The sequence below is a fragment of the Mauremys mutica genome, chromosome 23 (assembly GCF_020497125.1).
Source record: "Mauremys mutica isolate MM-2020 ecotype Southern chromosome 23, ASM2049712v1, whole genome shotgun sequence".
NCBI lineage: Eukaryota > Metazoa > Chordata > Testudines > Geoemydidae > Mauremys > Mauremys mutica.
The window spans coordinates 4691162-4704813 of NC_059094.1; the positions used below are offsets into that span (position 1 = coordinate 4691162).

Consider the following 13652-nt stretch of genomic DNA (forward strand, 5'->3'; position numbering starts at 1 on the left):
TTCTTTTGCCTGGAATTTGAATGAAGCTGGAGATTTTGTTTATGCGTTTAAATGAAATCTGTTTTGGGCTCCATTAGCATTTCAATCCTCAAGGGGTCATCACTCCTATTGAACATGATGTATGTGCATTTTGTGTCGCATCTGTGCAAGGAGAATTTGCCCTACCCAGATCAAGGCATCCCATTAAAGTCTGCAGCCCATACGTGAGCCTGCTAAATAGTATCAGGGCTGCATACAAAAGCAGGACAGTCTATCCAGATTTGGTATAGAAAAATGACAATGCCAGTGTCTTCTCTGCTCGCAATTCCAATCACATTAGTGGCTTTCCAAAATGCAAGACTTCACCCGCCCAAGCAGCCAGGCTCTCATTCTTTGATGACAGCAGAATTTCTACAGATCCTACTTTACTGTAATTTCCAAGGGTTCTCGCTAACACAGAGCTGTTAATCTAGGTTACACATTCACCACAAGTACCAGTGGAACTCAGTGCACTCCACTTTCTTGCCCTGCCACATACAGAATAAGAATTCTCTCAGGATTAATGGGTTTAGAACAGTATGTGCTACCACTCCCTTGTCCTAAGAGGTGCCTTGGTCCAGTTTTAACTCTGCCAGGAACCATTTTCACATTGTGTTTAGGACCCTGTGTCACAGAGCCATGAGTCTGGTGCTCTCGTGCAGCTCTGGAACAGACCCTGGGAGGAACACCTTCAATGTGTTAACCCCCTTAGGATCATACTCTCACTGGGGTAAGTTCCTTGGCTTTACCGCCTCCTGGGACCAAGCCTTGGAGCCTTCAACACCCCTGCTGCACACCGTAAGTTCCCCTCAGTGAGTCCACCTGAATTGGGCACCTGGGAAGACTTACCCATCCAAAGGGAGCAATGCACCCCCCAACTCTTGACTCTGAGCCAGCAGTGTAAAAGCAGAAGGTTTACCAGACGTCTGGAACACAGCATAGAAAGTCCTTGGTTATCACAGAAAACAAAATTACAGCCTGGTCCATCTGGGTCAGTTTGGAGCCCAGAGCTCTCTTACCACCCTTTTAGTCTCAGTCCAGAAGAGTGAGCCCTGCTTCCAGCAGCCCACACGTAATGAGCCCCACAGGGGCCCCTCCTCTGCCCTTTGTTCTGGTTTCCAATACAAAAATGGTCACCATGCTCTTTGTTCTCCAGCTGGTCAAAACTGGTTGGCTTTCTGCAGCGGGTGGGCTCCCCTAGTCGTTAGTTGCTAGGTACCAACTGGCTGGGCCATTGTCTGGGGCCAACGCCCAGACAGCTACATGCCAGTCACATCTGGATTTCTAGGTCTCTGCAATGAGCAAACAGCCTTTTCTCCCCACCTAGTTAACCACACAGCACATAGGAGAAACTGAGGCACACACAGTAGTCATACAAAGTATTATGAAAAATTCCTGTTTTGTCACACTTTCTCACCCAGAAAGCAGCTGTATCTACACTGTCACAGCCAAGTGTGGAGGCCTCGTGTGGAGCTTTATGGGAGAATAACATGAGGGGGAAAGGAGTCCAAGAGACTTGGCTGTATTTTAAAGAATCCTTAGTAAGGTTGCAGGAACAAACCATCCCGATGTGTAGAAAGAATAGTAAATATGGCAGGCGACCAGCTTGGCTTAACAGTGAAATCCTTGCTGATCTTAAATGCAAAAAAGAAGCTCACAAGAAGTGGAAGCGTGGACAAATGACCAGGTAGGGGTATAAAAATATTGCTCAGGCATGCAGGAGTGAAATCAGGAAGGCCAAATCACACTTGGAGTTTCAGCTAGCAAGAGATGTTAAGAGTAACAAGCAGGGTTTCTTCAGGTATGTTAGCAACAAGAAGAAAGTCATGGAAAGTGTGGGCCCCTTACTGAATGAGGGAGGTAACTTAGTGACAGAGGATGTGAAAAAAGCTAATGTACTCAATGCTTTTTTTGCCTCTGTCTTCATAAACAAGGTCAGCTCCCAGACTGCTGCACTGGGCAGCACAGCATGGGGAGGAGGCGACCAGCCCTCCGTGGAGAAAGAAGTGGTTCGGGACTATTTAGAAACTGGACGAGTGCAAGTCCATGGGGGCGGATGTGCTGCATCCGAGGGTGCTAAAGGAGTTGGCGGTTGTGATTGCAGAGCCATTGGCCATTATCTTTGAAAACTCATGGCGATCGGGGGAGGTCCCGGATGACTGGAAAAAGGCTACTGTAGTGCCCATTTTTAAAAAAAGGAAGAAGGAGGATCCGGGGAACTACAGGCCAGTCAGCCTCACCTCAGTCCTTGGAAAAATCATGGAGCAGGTCCTCAAGGAATCAATTCTAAAGCACTTAGAGGAGAGGAAAGTGATCAGGAACAGTCAGCATGGATTCACCAAGGGCAAGTCATGCCTGACCTACCTAATTGCCTTCTATGATGAGATAACTGGGTCTGTGGATGAGGGGAAAGCAGTGGACGTGTTATTCCTTGACTTTAGCAAAGCTTTTCATACGGTCTTCCACAGTATTCTTGCCAGCAAGTTAAAGAAGTATGGCCTGGATGAATGGACTAGAAGGTGGATAGAAAGCTGGCTAGATAGTCGAGCTCAACAGGTAGTGATCAATGGCTCCATGTCTAGTTGGCAGCCAGTTTCAAGCGGAGTGCCCCAAGGGTCGGTCCTGGAGCCAGTTTTGTTCAATATCTTCATTAATGATTTGGAGGATGGCGTGGACTGCAGATGACACTAAACTGGAAGGAGTGATAGATACGCTGGAGGGTAGGGATAGGATACAGAGGGGCCTAGACAAATTAGAGGATTGGGCCAAAAGAAATATGATGAGGTTCAACAAGGACAAGTGCAGAGTCCTGCACTTAGGATGGAAGAATCCCATGCACTGCTACAGACTAGGGACCAAATGGCTAGGCAGCAGTTCTGCAGAAAAGGACCTAGGGGTTACAGTGGACAAGAAGCTGGATATGAATCAACAGTGTGCCCTTGTTGCCAAGAAGGCTAATGGCATTTTGGGCTGTTTAAGTAGGGACATTGCCAGCAGATCGAGGGACATGATCATCCCCCTCTATTCGACATTGGTGAGGCCTCATCTGGAGTAGTGTGTCCAGTTTTGGGCCCCACACTACAAGGAGGATGTGGAAAAATTGGAAAGAGTCCAGCGGAGGGCAACAAAAATGATTAGGGGGCTGGAGCACATGACTTATGAGGAGAGGCTGAGGGAACTGGGATTGTTTAGTCTGCAGAAGAGAAGAATGAGGGGGGATTTGATAGCTGCTTTCAACTACCTGAAAGGGGGTTCCAAAGAGAATGGAGCTAGACTGTTCTCAGTAAATAGAACAGGCGAACTTGTGGCACCTTAGAGACTAACAAATTTATTTGAACATAAGCTTTCGTGGGCTACAGCCCACTTCTTCAGATGCATAGAATGGAACATATATTGAGGGTATATATATATACACATACAGAGAGCATGAAAAGGTGGGAGTTGTCTTACCAACTCTGAGAGGCCAATTAAGTAAGAGAAAAAAACTTTTGAAGTGATAATTAAGATAGCCCAGTACAGACACTTTGATAAGAAGTGTGAGAATACTTACAAGGGGAGATAGATTCAATGTTTGTAATGGCTCAGCCATTCCCAGTCCCTATTTAAGCCTAAGTTGATTGTATCATGAAGTTGATGGATTTCCACTCCATACGGCTAAATGCAGTGCCTTGCATAATGACAGGTTTCAGAGTAGCAGCCGTGTTAGTCTGTATCCACAAAAAGAACAGGAGCACTTGTGGTAGCACATGGCAGAAAAAGTTTCAGTAGGGGAGGTTTAGGTTGGATATTAAGAAAAACTTTTTCCCTAGAAGGGTGGTGAAGCACTGGAATGGGTTACCTAGGGAGGTGGTGGAATCTCCTTCCTTAGAGGTTTTTAAGGTCAGGCTTGACAAAGCCCTGGCTGGGATGATTTAGTTGGGTTTGGTCCTGCTTTGAGCAGGGGGTTGGACTAGATACCTCCTGAGGTCCCTTCCAACCCTGAGATTCTATGATTCTATGCAAGTCAGCATTTGTTGTAGTGAGGGGATTCCTATTGTTACACAAGTACTTGTTCAGTTTATAGACAATTAACTGATCCTGAGCACAGTGCATCTCTTTAGCAATTCCTCACCCTGGCTGAGAGCTTGGAGACTTTCAGGATGGGATGGAGAATGAAAGGATAGCAAACCACACCACGTTATCAAATTTCAGAGAGAGGCACCATTTCAAATCAATCTCATCCCTGAAAAAAGTACATCTCTCCACATGCCCTGGAACGACGCAGCACCCAGCAAAATGGAGATCATGAAGGAGCCCCTACAGACCACCAGGAGGGGCCTAGGCAGGATTCTCCAAGCAATGATGGCCGCCCTATGGTGGTGGATAATGCTCATGTCTTCAGGCAGAGTCCTGAGACACACATGAAAATCCCCCTAGGATATACCTCAGGGCTGAATGACATACAGAGACCCAACACTTCCCTACAACATAGAGCCCCCATGCACAGCAGGGAGAGGTTTTAATGGCTCTAAGAAACATAAGAACGCCCTACACAAAGGCATGCAGTGCTCTATGTTAGGAACTATTCACTCTGGGAATGCTTTGTTAATTTCTTATGGCTCAGTGGATGCATTTAGTGGGGAATCTGCAAATTAAACCTTACTAACAAACCCAGATTATAAAGATAAGTAAAAAGTGGGGCCTTGTCATAAACTACACTGCCCCAAGCAGTCAGAACTCACCCAGACGTCTCTTCTGAAAGACAGCAGGAACTGTCAGTTTTATAAACTTAATTTGCAGATGCTCTGCACACTACCACAACCTGCCCTGCCAATGGTCTCTAAGGGAGGAAAGGAGTGATTAACTCGCATGCTGCTAACTCCAGACCTTGCCCTCAGCTCCTAAGAGACTGCCAGCTGTGCTGACTCACAAGGGGCTCCAGTCTACTGGGGTGGACGCCAACATCCTGCTGCTGGAAAAATGGGAATGTGCAGTATTCAGTGTTCAGATACAGTCACAATTGCACTCACAGGACTGGGCCTAGATTAACCATTTCACATGAATGTGAAAGAAACAGTTCACCTAGAAGTAAGGAAACCCTATAGTGCCAGAGAACATGTACCCTCGTGCAAAGAGTCATTTCTACATACTACTGCTACGGGCAAAGCCCCTTAAATGCAGTTTGCATCAGTTTTCTAGCATATGGGGTGAGTTTTGGTCCTCAGCAATTCAACGACCTCAAGGAGAGGAACAAGAGGGAGCTGAGAAGCACCTTCTTACCTTGGTACTGGGAAGGAGACTCTGATGGGCGGCCATACTTGTGCTTTCTACCATCTTTCCAGTCTATGGCTAAGACAAGAAACAAAGCATTCATGTGAGTGAGGAAGCCCGCCTGATTCAGCTCTACCCTTCAGCAGGAGGTGGTCACGCAGCTACACACTGGACACTGACTTGGTTTCCTCTGACTCACAGGCACTTTGTATCTCCCAGGGAAGAACTGACCCCAGGACAAGAGGGAAGCTCCCACTGTTTGACTCGCTCTCCCCCCATCAACATCCACTGCAGAATCTACCAAGCCCCCATCTCAGTTTACATCTGCCTCATCCCACTGAGCTCAAGAGAAGGAAAACTGGGCCTCAGGTGTCTACTGGGTCTCAGTCTCTACCAGCTCTCACCTGCTAATATTCATTGTTAATGATGAGCCAAGAGGCAAAGAACAAATCCTTTCACCTTCTAGTTTTTAACATTTTAAACGAGGCTAAAGGCTGGTAGGCTTCAGGGACAGACTCTGAGAGGGGGGAAATGAAAGTGAAAGGGAGCTGCCTCCCCCTGTGCTGTTTTATGGGATGGGGAAGCCTGGATTAGATCCCCATTTCCAAATAAAGGTCAGTGCAGCTATTCCCTTCCCCACCATCCACCTAGACTCTCTTCTGGTGATCCAGGGGCTTGGACATCAATGGGTTTCCGCCAAAGTCCTGAAGGATCACACGCAAAATATCAGGAGTCTGAGCTCCAATATGGGGTGCTCACTGCCCAGGTCACTAGGGCCTGAGTCGCAGAGTATTGCTCAACTCCTGCAGAAAGAGCCAAATTCAGCTAGATAGCATCCCATTGGCTGCTCAAGAAATGGTGCTGATGGCTCCACAGGCTGTCACTTCAAGTCCTCTGCTCACAAGGATGGTGGCCACAGACTGAGAAGTGGCATAAAAATGGAGGGATTCTCCAGACCCTTCCCAAAGTGTGATAAGCAACAAAACAGGCGACTCCACACATGGAAGCCCAACAGACCATGCATTAATAGGCTATTAGTCCCTGTTTGGGGGAGCTGCTTAACAAACGAGGCTGCATCATGCACTAGTAGCTGACTAATGCACACCCCAGCATGCCTTATTGCTATTACAGGCTAACTCATTTATTTTACATTGCATTTTTAAAGCTATTTTAAGCTATTTTAATGCTGTTTTATGAAGTAATTTTGTGGCGCTCTATGAAATATACTCTTCCACCACGAACAGGAGTTTTCAGTGAAAGGGTGTGAGAAAAATATGCAGGGAAATGGATTTAAAAGCTCTCAACAAGAAGCTGAAAGAGCCGCATACTGCTGCCGAAAGGGCAGTTGGACCACCTGGGGCGAGGCCCGGTTAAAACAGCATCTTCTCCTTCTCCACAGCTTCCAAAGCGCCTCCCTTTGCTGTCACACACAGTCAGTGTCATTGTGAGGACACCTCACATGTGACTCACTGGACTTGGTGCATAACTGTGACCATCAAAAACGAGCCAATCAGAATGTGCCTTTGGGCAGTGGTGAGCTAGAGCCGGTCCGCGGGAACCGGTTGTTACATTTAGAAGCCCTTTTCGAACCAGTTGTCCTGTGCGGGCTTCTAAATTTAACAACCGGTAAATTGAAGTGACCCAGGAGTGTAGCTGGGGGGGGGGGGAGCAGCCGCTCCCCCTGAGCACATTATCCAAAAGTGGCGCCTTAGGCGCCAACCCCATGGGTGCTCCAGCTCCCCACCCCGCCCCCAGCTCACCTCCACTCCGCCTCCCCCCCGAATGCTCCACCCTGCTTCTCCCCCTCCTCCCCGCTTCCCGCAAATCAGCTGTTTGCGTGGGAAGCCTGGGAGGGCGGAGAAGCGGTGAGGCAGCTTTGCGCTCAGGCCCAGGGAGGCGGAGATGGAGCGGAGGTGAGCTGGGACGGGGGGCCCACCTGCACCACAGCAGGTAACCCGGGGGGAGGGCAGAGTGCAGGGGAACGGCTCCCCGCCCCAACTCACCTCCACTCCGCCTCCGCCTCCCTGGGCCTGAGCACGAAGCCGCCACTTGCTTCTTAGCCCTCCCAGGCGTCCTGCGCAAAGAGCTGATTCGCGGGAAGCGGGGGGGCGGAAGCTCCGTGGCAGCGGTGTGGCCTGGCTCCAGACGAGCGGCGTGGCTGAAGCACCGCCAGCCACCTCCAGGCAGCGCGGTAAGGGAGCCGGGGGGTGTTGAATAGAGGGCAGGGGAGTTTGGGGGGTGGTCGGGGATGGGGTGGTCAGAGGGCGGGGAACAGGGGGGTTGAATGGGGACAAGGGTCCTGGGGGAGCAATCAGGAAGGAGGCGGGGTTGGATGGGGCAGTGGGAGGCAGTCAGGGGAAGGGGTTGCAGGGGCGGTCAGGGGACAGAGAGAAGAGGTGGTTGGATGGGGCAGAGGTCCCAGGGGGCTGTCAGGAATGAGAGGAGGGGTTGGATGGGGCAGCAGGGGGCAGTCAGGGGACAGGGAAGGGGGGTGGATGGGGCAGGGGTCCCAGGGGGGTGCATCACGGAATGCGGGGGGTTGGATGGGGCAGGAGTCCTGGGGGGCGGGGGCAGGCCATGAGCCCCTTGTGGGGTGAGGAGGGAACCGTTTGTTAAGATTTTGGCAGCCCATCACTGCCTTTGGGCAATCAGTGTTCCCAGGCAGACTAACAACTGATAGTTCACAGGGAAGGAGATGCTCTACCACCTCTTGAGAAAAGCAAGGATGGAGCAGACAAAGCTCAGAAGACAGCGATGGAGAATACCTATGGGGGCACTTAGTGCCCCCTCCCCCATACCATACTTCTGTTCAGACGCTCACTACTTCGGGCATTCTGGGTTACTCTGAGTTCTCTGCAGGATAAGTCCCATTTCTGCAGTTAATTTTTTTTAATGCAAAATCTTTCCTAAGCAGCACGCAAAACCAACAAAAGGGGAAAGAAACTCCAGGAACACCGGGGCTCCGATGTGCAAATACTTTAGCTAAAAAAGTTCAGTGAGTTATAGAAAACCAGGTAAATAGGACAGGAACCTGTTTGTATCCAGCACATGCACTGATTCTGGAACATACGGCACTGCATTCACAACACAGAGGTCACAACGGCAACACTGCCTAGCCTCCTGCTCCACGCGGCGAAAAGATGACAAGCTGTGTGAGAGGCCACACTGCTGACTAATCAACCTGCCTCTTTTATTTCCAGGCCCTCCAGCTGCCTCCCAGCATGCGCTCCCTGTTTTCCTTCATTTACTTTCACTTCATTAAAGGACAAGTGGTGCTAGAAAGAGGATAATGCTCCTGTAGGATAAACCTCTGGAGAAGCAAAGGAGACATAAAAAAAATAAAGGAAAGGGGGAAGAAATCAAGCATGGAAATCTCCTGCAATAAACATGTGCATGCGGCAGATGTGAACAAAACTGCAGCGGCTGCTTCTCTTTTTACCATTCTCCCCTCCCCCATCCTCTGTAGAAAGCGTGATGAGATCACTCCAGTGAAATGCACGTGTATGGAACAACACTAAAGGAAATCAATATTTCTTTAAAGAACAAAAGCCCCAAACTGCTAAGATGCAAACAGACTGCTTGGGTTTATCCTTCCATTCAGGCAAACAGCACATAGGTAGCTTGCTTGTAACTGCACAGTGCTCCCTGTGCTCGCAGTTGCAAAAGCCTTGTAATGGGATGAAAGATTCAGGCAACTAGAGTTAAGTTCCTGTGATATATTTGATCTCCACAAGGTAGGCTGGTCTTCAGTTTCATGCCTCATTAGAAGGGGGAGGCTTCTAACAGCAAGCACCAGCTTAGATCGTGCTGGGAGCACTAGCAGATGGTGCATGGACCAGGCTTCACAGTGGAATATCACTGCTTGACAGGATGCCCCAGATGTTGCAGGGGCGCTATGAGGATAGCAAAAGCTCCCTTCAAATGGCCTTGCCACCCAAGCCAGACTAAGTGCTTCCTTAAAAAGGTCTGTGACTGTTATTCTTGTGCAGAAGATGGTGAAGGGACTCTGCAGCAATGGGAACTGAAGTTTTACCTATGAAGCAGGTACAGTCCAGCCAGCTGCAGTGTGAGCTCCCCCATGCTATTCCCCCAATGATCTCTGCCCTGACCTGGCGGCACCCCGCAGCATCACTGGGACGGAGAAGTCTCCATAGCAGTTCAGCTCTGTCTCTCTCGTGAGCAGACTGCACTGGCACGGGGATAACTAAATGACAACAGAGATTTTTCTTTAACTTCTACCCATGTGGACTACTGTCCAAGCGGTCCAAGTGAGACCTACTCCACTCCCTTCTCTTCAGGCTTTGCTCCAGACTGCTACCCAGGTCCCAGAGCTTCCTCTCCATCTTCATACCAACTCTCTAATGATCTGCAATTGAGTCATTAGTTTATACCCAACTAACTAACCAAAGGGCCTTCTCCTAGACCGAGCATTACCACTTACCTTTCTGAGGGCCTGGCTTCCGCATTATACCGCTTGCTGCCGTCCTTAGGCTGAACTAGCTTGGCTTTAGCTACCTGAAGATGTCTAGGACAAAAGAAATAAACATGATAAAATTCCCAGCTCTGCATCATACAAGTGTCTGCAATATTAAATAAGTATGCAGTGGAGAAGAATAAGTATCCCTTCATCCCAAACTGCTTAGAAAATCTCTGTTTGCTAATGTGGACAATACTGTCAAACCTTCTGAAACCAGAACGGTCTTTCTCCAATAAGCAAGCAATTTTAAATTTATAGCAGCAGCAGCACAAATTAGTAAGAACACCATATGCCAATCTCTGTGCTCCCAGGTGGGGGGTTGTTCTTGCTCTCTAACAAAGAGAGAGAGAGAGACCCGACATTTATTAAAGAAACACATGGAAATGTAGTATTAACCTGGCGATGAGAGTAACACAATTTCCAGCATGGGACTTGCAGTTTGAATTGCACATGGCAATTCTGTGCAATTAGTAAGAGGAATTGGACATGGAGGCAGGAAATATTTTCCTGGTACTGCTGCAATGCAAGTCCTAGCTGCTGATCTGTGTTTGCTTCCCAGTTTGAGGAGGGAAGGCTAGTAAGTCCATTTCCAACAAGTCAAAGGATTTGTATTTTTGTCATAAGAAAGTATTATTGATTATCAATGCCAGCTGGAGATTTACTCCAGACATATAGGTCAAAGGTCATGCTTCCCTTCTTAGGCCAGCTTCACTTGTACCAAGTGATATATAGCATACTGCCTAAACCCCGATTGAAAATTCCTAAAATAAGTGGCTAAGCCAGGGGTCTCAAACATGCGGCCCACCAAGCTCCCCGCGCCCCCCCCCAGAGTTATTTCCTGCAACCGCCAAGCTCCCCTCTCCCCTGCCGCCCCAGCGCACCACATCCCCGCTCCTCTGCCTACCTCCAGGCGCTTCCTGCCACCTAGCGCTTTCCAGGAGGGTGGGGGGAGGAGCCGGAGAAGAGGCGGGGCCTCATGAAAAGGGTGGAGTGGGGGCGGGGGGGGCTTTTGTACCTTTATATGAAAAGGTGTCAGTGAGGCAGCCCTCCGGCCAATGTACTGGCCCTCATGTGGCCCTTGGGGTGATTTGAGTTTGAGATCCCTGGGCTAAGCCCTACACAAGTCCACAGTGACAGAGTTAGGAAAGATAGCAAAAGCATGTATTGACACTAAGCTAAATGAAAGATGCAAGTGTGTCAATACAAATCCCCACATTTAACAGTGTGGGCAATTCCAAAATTGGAATCTCTCTGCAAAAGGAAGTCACATCACAGGATGCAATGCTAGATTTCTGTTTAAAGAGACATTGTCAGGTCCAATTTAGCTACAAAATTTTGATTTTGTAGAACAGACTTTTATCAAACTTAGGACAAGTTTTTTATTCTAATGGATGATTTTTTTAAATAAAACTTTCCTCTCCGGTGTTTGCAACCTTAAACAATCTCCAAAATCAACATGAATACCAACAAAAAAAAAAGAAGACTAAACTGTTTTGGTAACCAATTGGAGAGAACAGCAAAAAGTAAACTTTACATTATCTGTATATAGTGAAATGAAACTATAAAGCTTCTTTTCATTTCAATAATTTAAGGTGAATTATGAGGAAGTTGATTTAAAATATAATTTTTAACCTGGGAGCATAACTTCAATGTCTCCTCCCTAAAATGTTCTTTCATAATTTCACTTTGTTAAAAGGTGCTGAGCTAAGAGCCTGCGACTGCATCCTCTAGAAGGATCCTGCATTTAAAGCACTGCACAGAGGGGCTCAGGAGAACTGGGTTCAGCTCCCTGCTCTATCACAGACTCTCCACGAGGGGTGAGTTTTCAAAAGCATAAAACCCTCTGAGTGCTAATGGGATGTGAGGTCTAAGTCACTTTGGTGGGTTTGAAAGTCCACCCTGAATCTCTAGGCACCTTAGTTCCTCATATATGAAGTGGGGATGATGCTGCTCTCTCCACCAGGAAATTTGTGAGGGTAAATTCACTAATGTGTGTGAAGCATTCAGACACTACGGTGACAAGGACCACACAGTTAAGTAGAGGGAACAAATGCAGCATGGGCACTATACACTACCCTTCCACCTGGGCTTCAACCCTGGCTGGAGCGATTGACTACCGCTAAGTCTCCACAGCCTGTCCCCCCTTCAGCTTCTCCACAGACATTGCCACCGAGGAACACAACAGGAAAATGTAAATATGTTACTAAAAAGTAGGGACGGCCTCTTCCTTAAAAAGGGTAGTAGGATGATATTCATAGTGAACACCTCGCTGCTAAGAGCCGGACTAAGACAACCAATTCATTTGCAATAGTAAAAGTAACATACTTAAGCTGTCCTGATGACAAGAACCCCCTACCAGGAGCATAGGTAGAAGAGTCAGACTTATCATGACAACAGCCAGGTAATTTGCCTACAGAGTGCCACTAGGAAGGCTCTCATACAGCATGTAAACAGCACGATAGAAAGTTGAGGCGGAGCCGGTCTCTATTGATGGTCCATATTATTACCAGGGATCTTAGTTTCCTGTGATAAAAAAACCCCCAAATTCTCCAATAATAAAACATAAAAATCTGCATTTTTCCATGATCAAAATGAAATGCTGAACTTTAGTTTCCCTAGCCACAATATATATATAGGGATCAGTTGAACATAATGTTTTACTGATATACAGTAGACCCCCATTCATCCGAGCCTCCATAATCCAGCTCTCCGTATTAACCGAACCATTAGCCATCAGGGAATGACTGCGGCAGGGCTCAGGCGGTCACCTGCAGGCAGCTGGTGGTTCAGTTAACATGGAGAGAGAGATAATGAAGGTTTGGATAAACAGGGTTCTACTGTATAGGTCCTGTCTCCCTCACACACACTAAACGTAAAAACCAAAGATTCTCTGTAAAAATGCAAATTCAGCATTTTTCCATGGCAAATGGATTTCTAGGACCCCTGGTTATTACCAACACCACAGGGAACTGTAGGAGCAAGATTCTGGAAACTAAATACAGATTATTCAGAAGTCTGAAATCCAAAGCCACTATGGCAGCTCTCCCTGAGCCACTCACAGTTCCACATGCTACGCCAGCTACACAAGGGAAATACAGATTCTTCATTTATTAGTTAGAAGGAAAGCCAGTATAGAAGAGAGAGTCTCCGTCTTCATCCAAACAACCAGAGTGCAAGACTCTTGATGTAGACGCAATCAACAACCAGCCCCTATCTCTGTAAGAAACCAGCCTAGCAGAAGGAAAATGTAGACAGCTCTGCCTTCCAATGGTAACTGGTGTGATATTTAATGCGGTGAAGTGTTCAAATACCAGTAACGAGCACCACAGACATGGCTATAAATAACCAAATTGGAACCAGAGGTCTAATATGAAAATGAACAAGGCCTGACAAATCCACTTGTCTGGCCATGGAGGAGGCTTTCCCAGGTAAGTACTATCAACTTCAGCAGAATCCAAGGGTTTGTTTAAAAAGGCTCCTCAGCCAGAAAGCCAGAATCTTTAGTCAGGTTCTTTGAATATTAACCTGATCCTCAATACATAATAAGTAACGTACAATAAAGCATGCTGACATTTTATTGCAACTTTGCCTTAAAAAATAAAAAAAAATTCGGCCATTCCTGTTGCAAAAATAACCTTTTACAGATGAATAAAATATAAACCAATACAGTGCTGTCTTCCTAGGTCTGCACACACAGCTCCCTTGCCCCTGCTACTGCTCAGACCATTCCCAACCTGCAGCAAAGTGAAAACTGATCAGTCTAGTTGGATTTCATTGCTGCTTTTCAGAGCCCTATAAGCAGCCCAGAAACTGACCAAAAAAGTCGAGTCAGTTTCACCCACAGAAGCAAATCCTAGAGCTATTCACTGGAGAGAACAGAAAAAATGGAGACTGAGGGAGGGTTAGC

General features: G+C 47.5%; 1 protein-coding gene across 7 annotated transcripts in view; it reads right to left on the reverse strand.

Annotated features, from left to right (window-relative positions):
• Nucleotides 1–13652, reverse strand: part of SCMH1 (Scm polycomb group protein homolog 1) — a 107397-nt gene that overhangs the window by 73569 nt on the left and 20176 nt on the right. For 4 of the 7 annotated variants that reach the window (XM_044997987.1, XM_044997980.1, XM_044997982.1 and 1 more), the window contains exons 2-3: nucleotides 9710–9793; nucleotides 5278–5346 (exon numbers count right to left, since the gene is read on the reverse strand). In XM_044997987.1, coding sequence (XP_044853922.1) covers nucleotides 5278–5346; nucleotides 9710–9734 — 94 coding nt within the window. In that variant the 5' untranslated portion in view covers nucleotides 9735–9793. The remainder of the gene's footprint in view (nucleotides 1–5277; nucleotides 5347–9709; nucleotides 9794–13652) is intronic. The other 3 variants (XM_044997983.1, XM_044997986.1, XM_044997984.1) reach the window with 1 other exon arrangement.